This window comes from Pelmatolapia mariae, linkage group LG9 (genome assembly GCF_036321145.2).
Source record: "Pelmatolapia mariae isolate MD_Pm_ZW linkage group LG9, Pm_UMD_F_2, whole genome shotgun sequence".
Classification (NCBI taxonomy): Eukaryota; Metazoa; Chordata; class Actinopteri; order Cichliformes; family Cichlidae; genus Pelmatolapia; species Pelmatolapia mariae.
Genome location: NC_086235.1, coordinates 36,117,439 through 36,134,594, shown reverse-complemented (window position 1 = coordinate 36,134,594; position 17,156 = coordinate 36,117,439). Strand labels below are relative to the sequence as shown.

Sequence of the window (17,156 nt, the reverse complement as noted above, 5' to 3'; positions counted from 1 at the left end):
TGTCAGTAACTGCTGGGATACTGGTGGGCAAAATAAACAGTGACACTTCCCTACCAAGACTTTTGCTGCCTGCTAAACTAGTTGTCAACAATCGCACTCATTTAGTCCAATAATTTGGTGACTGAGACGCCGAACAGAATTTTATTGATCAGTCTCTGTCTCGCTTTGTCTGGCAATCATGTTCAAAACAGGAGTGGCTGTAGCTCAGAAAGTAGAGGTTATCTAGTAATCACAAGGTTGGTAGTTCATTTCCTGGCTGCATCCATTGGAGCGTAAATATTAGATAGAAAGCACATATTTATAACAACAACAAAAAAAGCATATGAAGAAGTGCATGAGTGAATGGGGCAAGTTGCTTCGAGTGCTCAGGTAGAGTAAAAAAGTGCCAAATTAGAGCTAGAGCATTCTACCAAATTAGTCTTTTCCTTTTCAATGATCCTAACACTCCCCTGGTTCTTGAACACTCTTGGCTTAGCACTCATAGCTCAAATATAGATTGGAACAATAACTGTATCTCTGCCTGGAGTCTCAGTAGTCACCAAAACTGTTTAAAGTTAGTCTTGTGTTCCTAGCCTGTCTAACTGCCTGATCTGTCTTTTGTCCCTGGTGTATATCATGGGCTAGCTGACATTTTCAGTAAACACAGCTCTTTCTCTCTCTCCCTCCATACCGGCCATATGACTGCTCTATTGATTTGCTTCCTGATGCTTTGTTGTTTTCAAGATGTGTGTACAGTCTCATAAAACATGAACGAGAGGCTTTGGAGAAAGTACCACAGACTCACTAGCTGCTCATATAATCCGTCCCTATTCTCCGCCCGCTGGATTTCTTCTTTGTAGAAAAAAAAAAAGGATAAATCTGATTTTCTTGATTTCCATGGTCTGAACATGGAGTCAGAATTTCAGAAGTACCCCCAAAACAGGATACAGCTTCAGCGATTCCTGGGGTTTGCAAACTTTTAGGGAACAGAGGGAGCAGAACATTCACTGATTGCTGTGACTGAATAAATGAACCTTGCCTAACTCCACTCTGCCAAACACCTCAGCTGGCTCTCTTTTGCCAGTAGATTCAACCTAAGCATAACCACTAGGCCCGAGTGCTAAATAAAGAAAACTAAACTGAACTGAAAAATGTTTTGCTTTATTCAGTACAGAGATGCTTTGTAACAGTTTACTTTGTATCTGTTTTATGTGATGTTTCCAACAGACCTATATATATATATACATATACATATACATATACATATATATACATATACATATATATATATACATATACATATATATATACATATACATACATATATATATATATATCATTACATATATATATCATGTAATGATATATTTATATCATTACATGAAATAACTTTGTATTATGTAATGTCGCAACTCTACTCATTTACAGTGTTGGGTAAGTTACTTTAAATTAGTAATTTAGTTACATTACTAGTTACTTTTTTAGAGAAGTAACTAGTAATGTAACTAACTCAGTTACTTCAAGTTACTCGTTACTTTCAAAGTAACTAGTTACTAGGGAAAGTAACTTTGGTTTTACTCAGAATTCTCTTGTTAATGTGTTGCTTCCGTAACTGGATACCCAGCAAGATTGCCAGTCTTCTAGCTTGCTTACTTGCCACAAGTGCACTGTGCCACCTACCAATAGAAAGGAAAAAATAATGTGCACATTTCCACGAGAGAAATCCCACGCCTGGACCGTCGTTGACCGCCGCCATGATTCTAGCCTGCTTTTTACATCCAACACAAAAACTGCAGTCGTGGTGCTTTTGATTGTACTCAGAACTCGGAAATTCTGCCTTCTGAATAGGAAGATGTAGGTAACACCAGACTGCAGATGAGCTGCATACAGAGCTGGACTGGGACAAAAAAATCGTCCCGGGCATTTTGACTAGAGACCGGCCCGCCATTATAGGAAAAATCATAAAGCCTTTGAATGAAAACAAACACTGTTGTGACAGTGATGTACACTGTTCTGATGGTATATATGTATCAATCTATCAATTGTTTGTTGTAAGACTCAGATAATTATTTTTTTAAAAGCGAGACATTTTAAATGAGAATAATAAAGAAAAGTATTTCCTTGTCCCCCCCTTTCCCTGTTAATGCCCTACCTGGCCCCCTGGCAAAACTTTGCTAGACCCGCCCCTGCACAGTTACCAGCTGTCAGCTACGTAGAAAAGGATCCTGGTGTTATTTGTCTCTCAGAAACAGCTCATAACTTCCCTTCAACTCATTCATGTCACCTAAAAGGTAAACCTGTTTCTACATCACCTGTTCAGCTCTGATGATTCAGTAAGGACATCTCCTGGTTTCATCTTCATGTTTCCCTCTCACCAGATAACCAAACTGATATCATGACCAGCAGCTTTACAGCTGTGGCTCCAGCAAACATCAGCTGATACTAGAAATTAATATTAAATAAATTCTAACAACAGCTGATCAAGCTTAAACGTGCTGCTGTTGTTTAGCACAACATCCGCTGGTTTCCTCTTTCTGGCGCAAAGTGGGCGATAAATAAACAACAGAGAAAAGCCGATCAGCTGATCATTGATCAGTTTCGTGATTGAAGTAGAAACGGGAGAGAAAGGGAGGTAAGTGACGGAAGTGACGGACAAGGTAAGCGACTCATGTTGTAACTGACGTCAGACATCGGAGATTTTGGCGGAAAATTAAAGCAAGTGGTAGTTTAGATTTGAACAAATTCCTTTAAGCTTCAGTATTACCAAATACACTTATCAATTGTCTTATAACTAACAATATTTGTCTAAATAATCTCCAACACCCTGGAGAACAACGGGGAGAGTTTAGAGGCTCTCCAAGATTACATTGATCAGTGCTTCCAGGATCTCGTGATGAAGAAGGCCCAGTGTGCAGCTTCCCCGGCCAAATCTGAGACGCCATCGTCGAAAAGACTTCGCCTGGCAGATTCCCCCGGCACAACATCGCCAGCCGGCAAAGATAAAAAAAAAAAAAAAAAAAAAAAGATATTGCCGACATACTGGAGTCAATCGACAAGCGATTGTCCAGTTTCGACGCAAGGCTGTCCTTGGTGGAGATTCTTCACCGGGAATTTAAATGCTTGCGAGAATCCCTGGAGTTCAGCCAGCAGCAGGTGGAAACGCTCGCTGCTGAAAATGCCACGCTAAGGGAGTCGGTGAAATGTCTCACAGAAAATGTTACCCAGCTCAATAGAGAAAATAAAAAAATAAAAGAAACAGTCATTGATCTACAAGCTCGTAGCATGCGTGATAATCTGGTATTTTCTGGTATTCCAGAAGCCGCTGGAGAGGACACGGAAACCACGGTAAAAAGCTTCATCAAAACCCACCTGAAGCTGCCGGAGGACACGGTGAAGAACATCGTCTTTGATAGGGTGCATCGCCTTGGCCCCATTCGGGCTGCGGCCGGGAGACCACGTCCTATCGTGGCCAAATTCGGCCACTACAAACAAAAGGAACAGGTGAAAAGCCGCGGCAGGGAATTAAAAGGAACGGACTTCAGCGTGAACGACCAGTTCCCCAAAGAGATCCTGGAACGACGCAGGGTCCTCTTCCCAATCCGACGCGGCTTCATCCAGAAGGGCTCCCGCGCTGTCATCGCTGTGGACCGGCTGTACGTGGACGGACAGCTCCACCGCGACCCCGACATCACTCCGTGGCTGTATTAACTTCACACCAGATAAGAATCCGCTACACCCTTTCCCCACCCACTCACACTAACTTGCATTAACATCTGTTTAACTTACTAGTATCAAATCACATCTTAAGTGTGATATCATAGCAGAATTAACACCGTCACTCTCCGTCAATGGTTTGATCAGAATGTTTCCGGTTTTTTGTTTTTTTTTTCTTCTCGTTTTTTCTTCTCTCCTTTTCCCTCTTGTTTTTATGCTGCTCACCCTTGTCCTTGGTCTCTTTCTTTCTTTCTTTCTTTCACTGCTTCGATCACCTGCTTCCACACTCATCCACAAACAACATCCTTTATTTCGACACATACGCACAGCACGATCACGCACAGTCATGCGCTCAACGGCAGCACATTTACGTCAGTCAGACAGCGCACACAGTCATATAGGATACACACACTTAAGCCAAGCGTACTCATATTAGTAAATATGCACACACATAGTCAGACTCAGGGAGCATCTCGCCACACATTTTTTCTCTCTCTCCCTCTCTTTATTTATGAACAAGTGATGTATTCTCTCCACCTGTCTAAGCGACACACACAGCGCACACCCCTAGTTATACACAGACATCTATGGGTGCACTAAGATTCGTTACATGGAATGTAAATGGAGCTGGCTCCAGAGAAAAGAGGTTAAAAATATTTAACCAACTCAAAAAACTACAGGCAGATGTTGTCCTTTTACAAGAGACCCACAGACCTCTTAGAGGTTCGAATGAACTTAAAACACCTGAGTTTCCTAATGTGTTCTCAGCTTGTTATAATTCTAGACAAAGGGGAGTAGCAATTTTAATACATAAAAATATTAATTTCACAGTACTCGATACAGTTATAGATCCAGAGGGCAGATTCTTAATCATTAAACTATATATACTTGATAAAAAGCTATGTATTGTAAGTGTATATGGTCCAAATGTTGATGATCCCTCATTCTTTCACGTTTTTTTCAGTGCACTCTCTGAACACTTAGATGGCACACTTGTTCTTGGAGGCGACCTCAACCTTGGACTAAATGAAGAAATGGATAGGCTCAATACAGCAGGAACTCAGCGTAATTTGCAGTCCACAAATATAATCAAACAGTATATGAGCGACTTTGGTCTTTGCGATGCATGGCGCTCCCTTCACCCCACCAGTAAGGAATATACTTTTTTCTCACATGTTCATCACTCCTACTCTCGTCTGGATTATTTTTTGGTCAGCAGCTCACTGCTGAGGGACATTTCAGACACTGAGATTCACCCTATAGCTGTCAGCGATCATGCTCCTGTATCTTTAACACTAATGCACAAGAATAATACTACGCCAAGTAAAAACTGGAGATTTAATACATCACTGCTTAAAGATGAAGACTTTATTAAATATTTTAAAAAAGAGTGGACTTCATATTTAGACTTTAATGACACTCCCGGAACATCAGCTTCTGTTCTATGGGAAGCAGGGAAAGCTGTGATGAGAGGTAAAATAATTTCTTTCTCATCACATAAAAAGAAAAAAGAAAACAAAAATATTCAGGAATTAGAAAAAACCATCAAATCACTAGAAGAAGCCTACGCGTCCCACCAAGATCAGGAAACACTGAACAAAATACGCAAAACAAAACTAGAATTAAATGAGATAATTGATAGAAAAAAACAAAATTCTTAGTACAAAGACTACGCTTACAAAATTATGAACATAGTAATAAATCCGGTCAATTTCTAGCAAACCAGCTAAAAATAAATAAAGAAAAAACAACTATATGTGCTGTTCAAGATTCATCTGGGAACACAGTATATGACCCGAAACAAATAAACAACATCTTCAGGGATTTCTATAAAACGTTGTATTCACCACAAATAAACCCATCTAAAAAGGAAATTGATAAGTTTTTAGACAACATAACTCTCCCAAAATTATTAGACACTCAAGCAATGGCACTGGATTCGCCACTGACATCAGGTGAACTCCAGGAAGCCCTGATAAGTATGCCCAATAATAAGGCTCCAGGTCCAGACGGCTTTCCTGCAGAATTCTACAAAGAATTCTGGACGATTCTAGCACCAGTTTTTTACAGAACGTTGTTGGAAATCAAAGAAAATGGCAGACTTCCATCAAATATGAATTCTGCAAACATTAATCTCCTGCTAAAACCAGGCAAAGACCCTGTATATCCCTCAAGCTATCGTCCAATATCCCTTATAAATGTAGACCTCAAAATAATCTGCAAAGCTCTCTCGAAGAGACTAGAGAAAATAACCCCCCTCTTAATTCATCCTGACCAAACTGGTTTCATAAAAGGTAGGCACTCATCAACAAATACACGTAGATTACTTAATTTGATAGACTACTCATACAGTAAAAACCTTGAAACTACAATATTTTCTTTAGATGCAGAAAAAGCGTTTGACAGAGTTAACTGGAAATTTCTATTTGCAACTTTACACAAATTTAGTTTTGGATCTTCTTTCATCAACTGGTTAAAAATATTATATAATTCCCCAACAGCTTGTGTCAAAACAAATGACCAAACATCCTCCAGCTTCTGTCTCCTGAGGGGCACCAGGCAGGGATGCCCACTCTCCCCTTCACTGTTTGCAATTTTTATTGAACCACTAGCAGCAGCAATTAGACAGAATTCAGTAATTAAGGGCATAAAATGCAAGAACGTGGAACATAAAATCAGCCTTTATGCGGATGATGTGTTACTCTTTCTCCAAAATTCACAAACCAATATCTCTGGGGTGATTGAATTGATAAACTCTTTTGCAAGAATATCAGATTACTCAATTAACTGGTCAAAATCTACAGTCCTTCCGATTAATTGCTCCTTCCATAATTCCTCTTCTACTCCACTGCAATCGGGAAATATAAAATATTTAGGTATTAATGTTTCTCCCAAGCTTGCAGATCTAACTAAATTAAACCATATCCCACTGTTAAAGAAAGTAGAAGGTGATCTGGCTAGGTGGAAATGTCTACCCATATCACTCATGGGAAGGGTTGCCGCTATAAAAATGATGGTATTACCAAAAATAAATTATTTATTCTCAATGATCCCAACTAAACCGATTGGTTCATTGGTTCAGATCTCTAGATTCATATATGTCCAAATTCCTTTGGAAAAATAAGCCCCCACGTATAAGCTTAAAAACACTACAAAAGACCAAGGATAAAGGAGGATTAGAACTACCTAACTTTCAGCACTACTTCTTACCCAACAGGCTTATAGGCTTATAGGTAAAACATACCCTCTTAGATGAACCTTGGCTAGATGTAGAACAAGCACTTTGCAATAATCTAGAGATTTCAGATCTACCATTTATCAGCTCAAACATCCAACGACATGAATGCTTCAAAAGCATCAACATCAGCTCCTCTCTGACAGCATGGTGGGAGTTTCTGAAGTTGACAGAGTCCTCATTAATCCCATGCAAACGTACACCTATCTGGAACAACCCTGACATTTTACAGAACAATAATATGATAAACTTTTCAGATTGGAGTGGTAAAGGAATCAAATATTTAGAACATATACTAGAAGGAACAGAATTTATTTCATTTGACAGACTAGTTACACAATATGGGATCAACAAGAAAAGATTTTTAGAATATCAACAAATTAAATCCATAGTAAAAAAGAGATTTAAACCAGGTCAAGTTGAACTACAAACACCACCAAGTGTGGTTCAATTTCTTACTCTTAAAACCCCCAAATTACTATCCAAAATATACAGAATGCTTTCTAAAACAGATGAATCAATATCACTTCCTATTGCAAAATGGGAAGCGGATTTATCAGTTAACTTAGACCAAAACTTCTGGTCTCAGATTTGCTTAAAAACCTTTCATCTAATTAGAAATCCCAGTCTTCAATTAATTCAATACAAAATACTACATAGAGTGCACTATACAGGTCATCGGATGTTCAAGATGGGCTTTACGTCTACCAACAACTGCTCACACTGCCAAACCAATTCACCGGACAATTATATCCACGCTCTTTGGTTCTGTCCACCAGTTCAGAAGTTTTGGCGTGAGATATGTGAAGACTTATCAAAGTGTCTGAAATGTAACATTCCAACTTCTCCTTTAGTATGTTTGTTGGGCAGCTTAGATAATGTCACTACGGAAAAGAATATAGCCCATATGGTTTTCACTGCCCTATGCATAGCCAAGAAAACAGTCCTCATGAACTGGAAAAATAAAAATAATCTTAATTCTAACCAATATAGAAATTATCTATTAGATTACATTAGTCTTGATACAGCCTCTGCCACCACATCAGATTAATTGCTCTGGGCTCCTTTGATCAGCTCCATCACCTAGTGGGGGTGGGGGGTCATAGTTTGGTCCCACCTTCACTGTTGTGATTGGTGTGGGGGTAGGGACAGGCTTAGGGCGTCGGGGGGTTCCCCAGGAGCATCTTCCTTGGGGGGCTCAACCCGGGGTAGCGGTCATGGCCAATTAGGGGCTCTGTCGGCTCTTAGGTGACGGTTTCCTCGTGGCTGCGTGCAGCGGGGCTAGGGGAGGGTCTGTGCTGACGGACGTGGGTTACTGACCTGGTAGCCTGGCTGCCCCTGGGTGGGTCCGGGACGGGCGTGAGGTTCTGGGGGCGCTCCGTCTCTGGGCTGGGGCCCTGGCCGGGCCTCAGGGGCTTGGGTCCTGGTTGGTGTGTTGCCGAGGTTGTGGGCGGGTGGGTGTATGGGGGCCCGGCCCTGGCGCAGGGTGCCGCCGGTGCATCGAGACACCTGGGGGGCTCTTCAACTGGTGGGGGAGGTTGTCACATCTTGCAGGAGCTTTCCTCTCTTCAGGAACTCTCTCTGCAGGAGGGGGAGATACAGGAGAGGTGGAGGAAGATCTCAGCCTGGGTGTCTATTGTCTTGTGTAGTCTGGAAGATGAGTGGATGATGGGGTGGGTGCAGTTTTCTCTGTGGTGGGGTCAGGTGGACTGTCCTGGGCTCTGTGAGGCCGGGCGGCTCTGCTGCACTGGGCCCCAGTCCGGATGGGCCTGGGCCCCCTTTCCCTGGTGGGTTGCAGAGTATGGGGGTGCCTACTGGGGTCAGCGGGGGAGCTGGCCCCAGGGAGGGGTCACTTGCCCCTCCCTTCCTTCCCTCCCCATCTCCAGCTGCCTCCCTCTTCCCGCTCCACCACAATCACCCACACATGCAGGGCCTTGGGGTAGGGGTGTGTCACCAGGGTGCAGAGGAGGCATCCCCCCCCTCTGTCCCCTTCTGGCTGCCTCTGCCTCAATTTTATCCCACAACTTAGACATTCACATTACTCACACTCTCATTACACATACATATAGGATCTTGGGGGTGGGCACGCTACACGGATTCCAAATTACCATCAGGGTGTACACCTCACCCCTGGCGTCGTTGCCCACCTCTCAATTTTAAATACACGTAGACATTGAGGGCTAGCAGGAGGAGCTATACGCTTACCTGCTGCTCTGGCAGGTAGCTCCATGCCCTCCTGGGTTTTAAATGCACCTTAGAACACACATACATCAACACTACATATGAGCGGGTGGAGGGAGGTTTGGAGTCTTCCTACACCCCCGTTCTCTGCGGCCTGCTGGAGCGGGGGGGCTAGGAGGAGGAGTTGGCCGTCCGACTGGGGTCTGGAATGTGGGGCCTCCCTGCTGCTGCGGAGTCGGGGCAGTCTGCTTCTCCCCACTGCAGGGAAAAGGGTAACACCACCTGGGTCTGGGTGCAGTTTCCCCCTCCAGGGGCAAGGGTACCTAGACCCGGTTCTTAGAGTACGCTTGGGGAGTGTGATTGTGTGTACAGCGTCTCTTTATGTCTGTCTCCACGTTGGTTGAGTGTGGAGTAATTGCTTATGAGAGCATGAGGGTGGGAATGGATGTTTGTATTTGTGTGTGCCTGTATGTCTGTGTCTATATGTCAGGTTGGGTATCAGACGCCACCTCTCTGGGGACATCTCAGGCCCTCCAAGGTTTGGAGGCCTATCTCCCCCCACCACTTCCCCTGCCGGTGGCGGACGCCCTCAGACATCGGTGCGTTGGTGGTTCTTTGTGTCCGGGGATGGGTGCCCAGGTACACACCGGCTCACTCCTTGGCGGCTGCTTATCGGGGCCTGGAGCCTGGGGCTCGCTCGGGCCACTTCGGGGATGGGGTGCCCTCGGCCTCTCGGCCCAGGGCTCGGTCACTCAGGCGCAGCTGGCTGCCGGCGGAGCTCACGGGCACGTCACTGCAACCCCCCCTGGCTTCTGCTCCGCGGCTGCTGAGTGACCCCCTCATCTGGGACTCTCCTCAGCTCTTTCTGGGATAGTGGCGCGGCTGCCCCTCTGTTGGTCTTCCTTGGGCTCTTGTGTTCTGGGGGCCTCTGGATGTCTGGAGTTTCGATCTCCTCCATACCTGCTTCATGCCCTGGAGGACGGGGCAGTGGCCCCCCACACCCTCTAGCAGATCATTACATGAAGGAACCTTTTTAAAAAAACAAGCGCGTCCATGCTCACAGGTGTACACACAGGTGCTCACACACACAAACTACACCCTTTTTGGCTCCTACCTCAAAGCACACTGTGCGCTGTCGATCTTACGTGCTGCACAATAATGTTTAATATTTAGTATTTACTGTCATATTCCCATATATCATTGTGATGTTGTTTATTACTCTCGTTTTCTTCTGCTTGCTTTCTTTTTTCTTTCTCAACAGGTGATCCAGGTGATCGATATATGTATTTTTTGTCTGCTTATTCTGTTGGTTTTTGTTTTTTGCCCTTTATCCCCGTCCCTCTTCTCAGTTTTTTTTCTTTCCCTCTTTCTTTCTCCCCTTTCTTTCCACCAGTCAAGTCTGTCCCGTATTCAGCAAGTGAAAATAAAATAAACAATAAAAGGTGAATCAAATGGACCATTACGGCAAGGCTGGGATGGTCAATTTGGTAAAGTAAATTCGTTGGGCATCTTTCTTCGCCTTTAGACAATAATTCTGATGGCAAAAGAACCAAATGGGACAGGTTAAAAAAAAAGAAAAAAAAAAAAAGAAACGGGAGAGAATGAGAGAGGAAGAGGCAGCTGTGCAGCTCCAGCTTTGTGTCTTTTTCATTGTAGCTGAAGTCCGGGACAAGCTGTGTTCCTTTTCACCTCAATACGAAACGCGTAATATTTTCTCTGAATACCAGACGATTCTGTTTTTTAGGGGACGGTTGGCAACTCTAATAATTAACCGTATGAACAAAATAAAGTTCAACATCAGTAACATAGCACCCACCCAGCTGTATAGAAACTCCGTCATGCTAGCTAGCACGCAGTACGAAAATGTCAGCATACCGAAAATAAACTCCACCTAAACTTGGTTTATATCTGACTCCGATAGACTGCAGGTCATAACTTCTTACCTGAAGTTCAGTTCACCTGACATGTGGACCGGCGGCCGCCTCGGGTCTCTCCTCTTGCCTCCCTTTTCCTTCATCCACCTGCTGGTCTCCACCACTTGCTAATGTTACTGAATCTGTGGAAGCTCCGCGATATCCACCACACGAAGTAACGAATAACGAGCCTATCTAAATCCCAGTAACGAGTAACGCGTTCCTGGTTTTGGCATAATAACTAGTTACTGTGCTCGTTACCACAATAATAACGTAGTTACTGTAACGCGTTACTTAATAACGCGTTAGTCCCAACACTGCTCATTTATGTATGGTTAATCAGGATTTTCAACATGGGCATCATGGCAGTGAGGTATGATTTGTGGCGTGGCTGTAGAAGGGAAATAAGTGGCCGCTCATGCAGGATGGCCAGGTGGTGCAGGTCTCCAGGCCTCAGACATCTTCCCCTGATCCAGGAGAGACATCCAGTGTTCAAGAAAGAATACAAGGGGGTAAAGGCAATCCCTGAGTCAACAGTACCTGGTTCCCAGAGGGTCTTTGGTAGGGGCATTTGTAGGTGGATATTAAGTGTGTACATTGGGGATGTTCACTGATATCCTGTAGTACCAGTGGAAATGAAGTACAAGGGCAGAAAGCACAGAATTGAGGCTGCTGCCAGCTCCCAAACGCTTGCCCTGTTTCTGGGAATAGATTGGCCAGGGTTTAATAAGTTGATGGGACAATGTATGGAGGTGTGTTGACGACAGACAGGGAAATATGGTATATGTGCTGCATGCGGGGTGACACAAGGTTGTCCATACTGTGGAGAGGGAAGAGGAACCTGTAGAGCCTCTGATGGCTCCTGTAACACACTTCATGGAATAGTTTCCACTTGAGCTGTCTCATCCTCATTAAAATTTACTGTCAGCTGGTGCAGCCTGATGCACCACGAACCCACACAGAATTCACTCAATCGGTGACTTCCTGTTGCACTACAGTGTGCTGTACTGACTGTTAGCAGCATAACATGTTTTTCATTTGATACTTTGATGCATTTACTCTGCAGAGTGATTGTAGATGACTCCTCTCATGTCACATTTAACTCTTATTAAGCAGACCAGATGTACCAAATCAACAGTCTGGGTTTCAGTGGAGATTTTTAGATTCTGTCTCCTTCATTAATTTATTTCTCATGGAAATGGCAGATCAATATAGGATGAAACATTGCTGCCAGAATGTTGTTTGCGTTATTTTAATGCAAATACATTTTGTAAATACAAAATGTTTTTAAATGATGATTGATTTATTCATAGAAAGAAGCTCAGGTATGCAAGCCTACGAGGCTCTACGTGAAAAAGTGAAAATTGCTTGATATGCATCAGTGACACAACCAGTTATTAATTTTAGGGGGGGCGCTGCTTTTTCATATAGGCCTGTTATACAAACTGCATTTTGTATTTACTTGTGTTATCTTTGTATAATATTATACATTTCTTTGATGATCTGAAACATGTGTGATCAGCTATGGGACTTTTCACGGCACTGTACGATCCAGAACACTGTAGTAGAAGTTAGATCAAAGTGTCCTAACATTGGAATCATGCTACACATGACTTGTATGTTTGCTTGGTATGCAGACTGAGTCAAATATGTTTTCTACACTAATACATACATCAGATACAGTGGATTTAAATGCATCAGCTTTTGCACACATTCCAACGTTCTACCAATGATGGTTGAAGACACTAGTCCCATTATCACTGTATTTAAAATCTAACACACATGCTTGATTTGATGTTCTGCATTTACCCAGGGTGTCGTATATGATTGTATTTGAGTTCCTGACTTTATCGAAGTGGTATCTTTAAAAGTCACACAGCCTAACTCTTTAGATTTTTATAGCGATTGTATAATCCAACATTGTGTCTTGACAGTTTTTACAACTCTTAAGGTTACCTTAGCATATTAAACTTCTCCTTTCCCCATTTGAGGCTGATGTTTGACTTCGGAGGTAATATTTCTTGATCACATAAGTCTTTAACTAAGACACCAACATTTATTCCTGTCCATTGATTTATAAACTTATTTCCTTTTTTAAACAACTAGCTTCAGTTTCTTAAAGTGTGAAATTGTGATGAAGTATTTTTTTAAAAAGCGTATTCCAATTAGCAGTGTGCTCTGTTGGGCAGTACCAACCTGTGAGGTGATGTACTTCTCCAGCGGACTCTCCCCTTGGCCTATGTTTAACATGGCTATATTGGGCCGCTGCTCCACTAGTGACTCCTCGCTCAGTAGTAACTTCCCTTTGAAGTTATGGACCACACACACCACCTACAAGCGCAAATATAACACATCTTTAAATTAGTATGGTTCTATGGCCAATGTGGCACATACACACAGTACCAACAAAATATATAGTTGTTGCATTCATCTTTCTGATCCTCCCTAGTTGGTGTCTGGTCTTCTTTTCTGTGCATTTTTAAGAAAAGTAATGATCCACCATGCCTATGCCAGCTCCATCCCCTGCTTCCGAGAGTCCTGCATCCCAGGTTGCTGTCTCCACTGAACCTCAGGTATTACCCCTGTTCTGCGGCGGTGTGTCCCCAGAACCTGAAACATTTTCCAGGGAGCAGGGTCGCTGCAGGGGAGTTTTCCTCCAGGGTGATCTTGTGTTCGGCTGTTCTCCGCACTTATTCCCCAATGATGGCAAACAGTTGGTGTCATAAACCACCGCCTCTGTTCAAAGATGGTCGCTCACAGTGGACATAAATGGCTTCTTTCACTCCTCTTTCAAACCATCTGTCGTCTCTGTCCAAAATGTGAACATTGGCATCCTCGAAAGAGTGACCTTTGTCCTTTAGATGCAGATGGACTGCAGAGTCTTGTCCCGTGGAGGTGGCTCTTCTGTGTTGTGCCATGCGTTTGTGAAGTGGCTGTTTGGTCTCTCCAGTGTAGAGGTCTGAGTACTCCTCAGTGCACTGCACAGCATATACTATGTTGTTAAGTTTGTGTTTAGGAGTTTTGTCTTTGGGATGAACCAGTTTGTGTCTGGGTGTGTTGCTGGGTCTGATGTACCTCGGAGTACCTCGTGCTTGGAGAAGACCCTCCTGAGTTTTTTTTTTTTTTTCCAGATACACCGGCGACAATGTTGTTGCGTTTGTCTTTCTTATCCTCCCTAGTTGGTGTCTGATCTTCTTTTCTGTGCTTCTTTGCTGACTTGAAGAAAGCCCAGTTAGGATAACTGCATGTTTTAAGAGCTTCCTTTACATTCCTTCTTCTTCTTCCCTTCAGGCTTAGAGGGAACATGTTCTGCCTGGTGGTGTAGGGTCCTGATTAATCAAAGTTAGTGTTCCAGAGGGTGGTGGGAGTCAAAGAGGAGGTGCTGGCCCATGTGTGTGGGCTTCCAGCACTTCATTGTTGAGGTTTCTATTCTCTTCAATGCGCACGGCACAGTCCAGGAATATCAAACAGTTATCTTTTTTTGTCTTGCCTGGTGAACTTGATGTTTTTCTCCATAGCATTGATGTGAGCAGTGAAGGATTCTACATCTTTGGTTTTGATTTTGACCCAGGTGTCGTCTACATATCTGTACCAGTGGCTGGGCACTCTCCCTTTAACCCTTTATTGACCGGCCCTTCAAATTTACCTGTAAAATGGGCCTGCCGGCGGGCCCATGGTCAATAAAGGGTTAAAAGAGCCAAGAGCCTTTCTTTTCATTTCCTCCATGTAAAGGTTGGCTACAATAGGTGACACCGGGGAGGCGATGGCACAGCCATGTTTCTGTCTGTAAAAACCGTCGTTGTTTTTAAGTAGATCAGAGCTCTAACAGTGTGCAAATTATGCAAACCAGAGTGGTTTAGATCTCTGGATTCATCTATTTTTAAATTCCCGTGGAAAGATAAACCCACCCAGGATTAGCATAAAAACACTACAAAGGACTAAAGATAAAGGAGAACTAGATATGCCTAACTTTCACCACTACATCTTAGCCAACAGGCTACAATACATCTCAGGATGGTTAAAACATACCCTCCAGGTATGGCCATAGAACAGGCACTACGCACTAATATAGAGATTTCTGACCTACCATTCATTAGCTCAAGCATCAAACAACATGTATGCTTTAAAAGCATCAATGTAAGATAAACCTAAGGTAAGATAAACCTTTATTAGTCCCACACGTGGGAAATTTGTTATATATCGGCTCCTTTCTGACAGCATGGTGGGAGTTTCTAGAAATGACGGAGTCTCCATTAATCCCACACAAATGTACACCCATTTGAAACAACCCTGATATACTACAGAACACTAATATGTTTAACTTTCCAGATTGGAGTTGTAAAGGAATTAAATATATTTGAAGGAACAGACTTTATTCCATTTGACAGACTAGTTATTTATTTTTATTGCATTCACAAACTCCAATCAGCCTTTTATGGCTGAGGAGTAACAAAAAACTTTCTTAAATCAGTTATTTCAATTAGTTTACAGTACACATGAGCTTTGGGTACGAGTCTCACCAGGAAAGTGGCAATGGCAGTGCCAATGATAAAGCCAGCGATGACATCTGACCAGTGGTTGCGGTATTCAGCCACACGGTTCAAACCAGTGAGGAAGGCCAGACACATTAGCCCGAGAGACAACACTGGCTTAGCCAGACGAGTGCCTTTTGCCTGCACGGTACACGTCACATACATCTGCAGGGAAAGAGACATACAAGGACAGAGAGAAGCAAGCATTAAATCATCAGAAATGTCTTGTAACATCACTGGCTTCACTCCATTCCACATTATCCCAAAATGCAGCTAAACATGGAACAAAAAGTACGGAAGTTTGTATTTGGGTGATCATTTCTTTCTTGTAAGAACTTTTTTTTTTTCACAGTAAAGCTTATACTTGTGGGAAAGCCTGTATATTTCCTCTTAGTGGGTGGTTGAGTATGTGTGCTGCACCCATGAAAAACTTGCCAAATCTGCCAATGCCAAACAGCTTATTCTGTTACTGACTCTTGTTTGATGTTGTTTATTGGATTAGCTGATTGAAGTTTGAAGAAACAAGACATACTGGCAATTTAACAATCTATCCATTTAACAAACAAGAGCCTGAGTAGTATGTGGAAGAAACAGACACGTGGCATCCTATTCTTCAATCAGGATTTATGGCAAGTTGGCTAGGAGAAACTCAAAACGAGTCAATAGCAGTACAAGGTGTTTGGCATTGCCACAGAAGATTTGGCAAGTTTTTCATGGGCACAAACAACATAATTTAATTAAAACCTACAAATGCATTTTTTCTTACAGATGTAGCACCATTAAGGGGAAATAAACAGGCTTTCCATGAGATTTATTTACAACAAAGAAACTACAGAACAAAAAAGTTTATATTTCTGTCAGTATTTGAAAACAAACTTAATAAAAAGCATATTAAATCAGATTCTTTACTTTTAAAGTTGTCTGTAGGTAAATCTTTGCTCAAAATGAAGAATGGATGGATGGAAGTTGAAAGTGAATCACGAGTGAGCTGTTTGCATCCATCCTGTTATTTACTGCCATCCTGGATCTTCTTTGAAAGCTAGGTCGACAACCAGCCAAGGCAGCTTTTGTGTGATTGTTCAGTATACTTTTATGTTTATGTTAGTGCTGTCAGCATTAATCTCGTTAAAATGAGGTTCACGCCACAATCGCATTAACGTGGCAAATCTCCGTTAGCCAATTACCGCGGATCACCCTGTGTGAGGGGCTGCATGGCGCTAACGCGTTAACGAGCTAACCAAGCTAATGCGTTGATGCCGTGCAGCCCCACATAGCCCCCCAAACATAAAATGCTATGTACAGATATGTACTCTCTACCACTTCATTAGTACAGGGTTGGACCCCCTCAGACTTGCCTTGCAAGTCAGGCCTGAAACCAGGCCTGAAACCCTGATTGTGGGTGACTCTGCCGTAAAGGATGTACAAAGGATGTGCGGTAAGAACACTAAAGTCCTATGCTTTCCTAAGGATATGGTCAACAACCTGAAGGAGAGAATTCTTCAGATTGCAGATGAATATCCAACTGTGACAAATATTGTTCTGCATACAGGGTCAAACGATGTGTCCAAACAACAGTCGGAGGTTCTGAAACGGGACTTTACT

At 42.9% G+C, this 17,156-nt stretch overlaps 1 protein-coding gene across 2 annotated transcripts in view; it reads right to left on the bottom strand.

Annotated features, from left to right (window-relative positions):
- LOC134634915 (phospholipid phosphatase-related protein type 5-like) overlaps positions 1-17,156 on the bottom strand; it is a 123,435-nt gene that overhangs the window by 14,059 nt on the left and 92,220 nt on the right. For both annotated transcript variants that reach the window (XM_063484375.1, XM_063484376.1), the window contains exons 4-5: positions 15,543-15,719; positions 13,219-13,353 (exon numbers count right to left, since the gene is read on the bottom strand). In XM_063484375.1, coding sequence (XP_063340445.1) covers positions 13,219-13,353; positions 15,543-15,719 — 312 coding nt within the window. The remainder of the gene's footprint in view (positions 1-13,218; positions 13,354-15,542; positions 15,720-17,156) is intronic.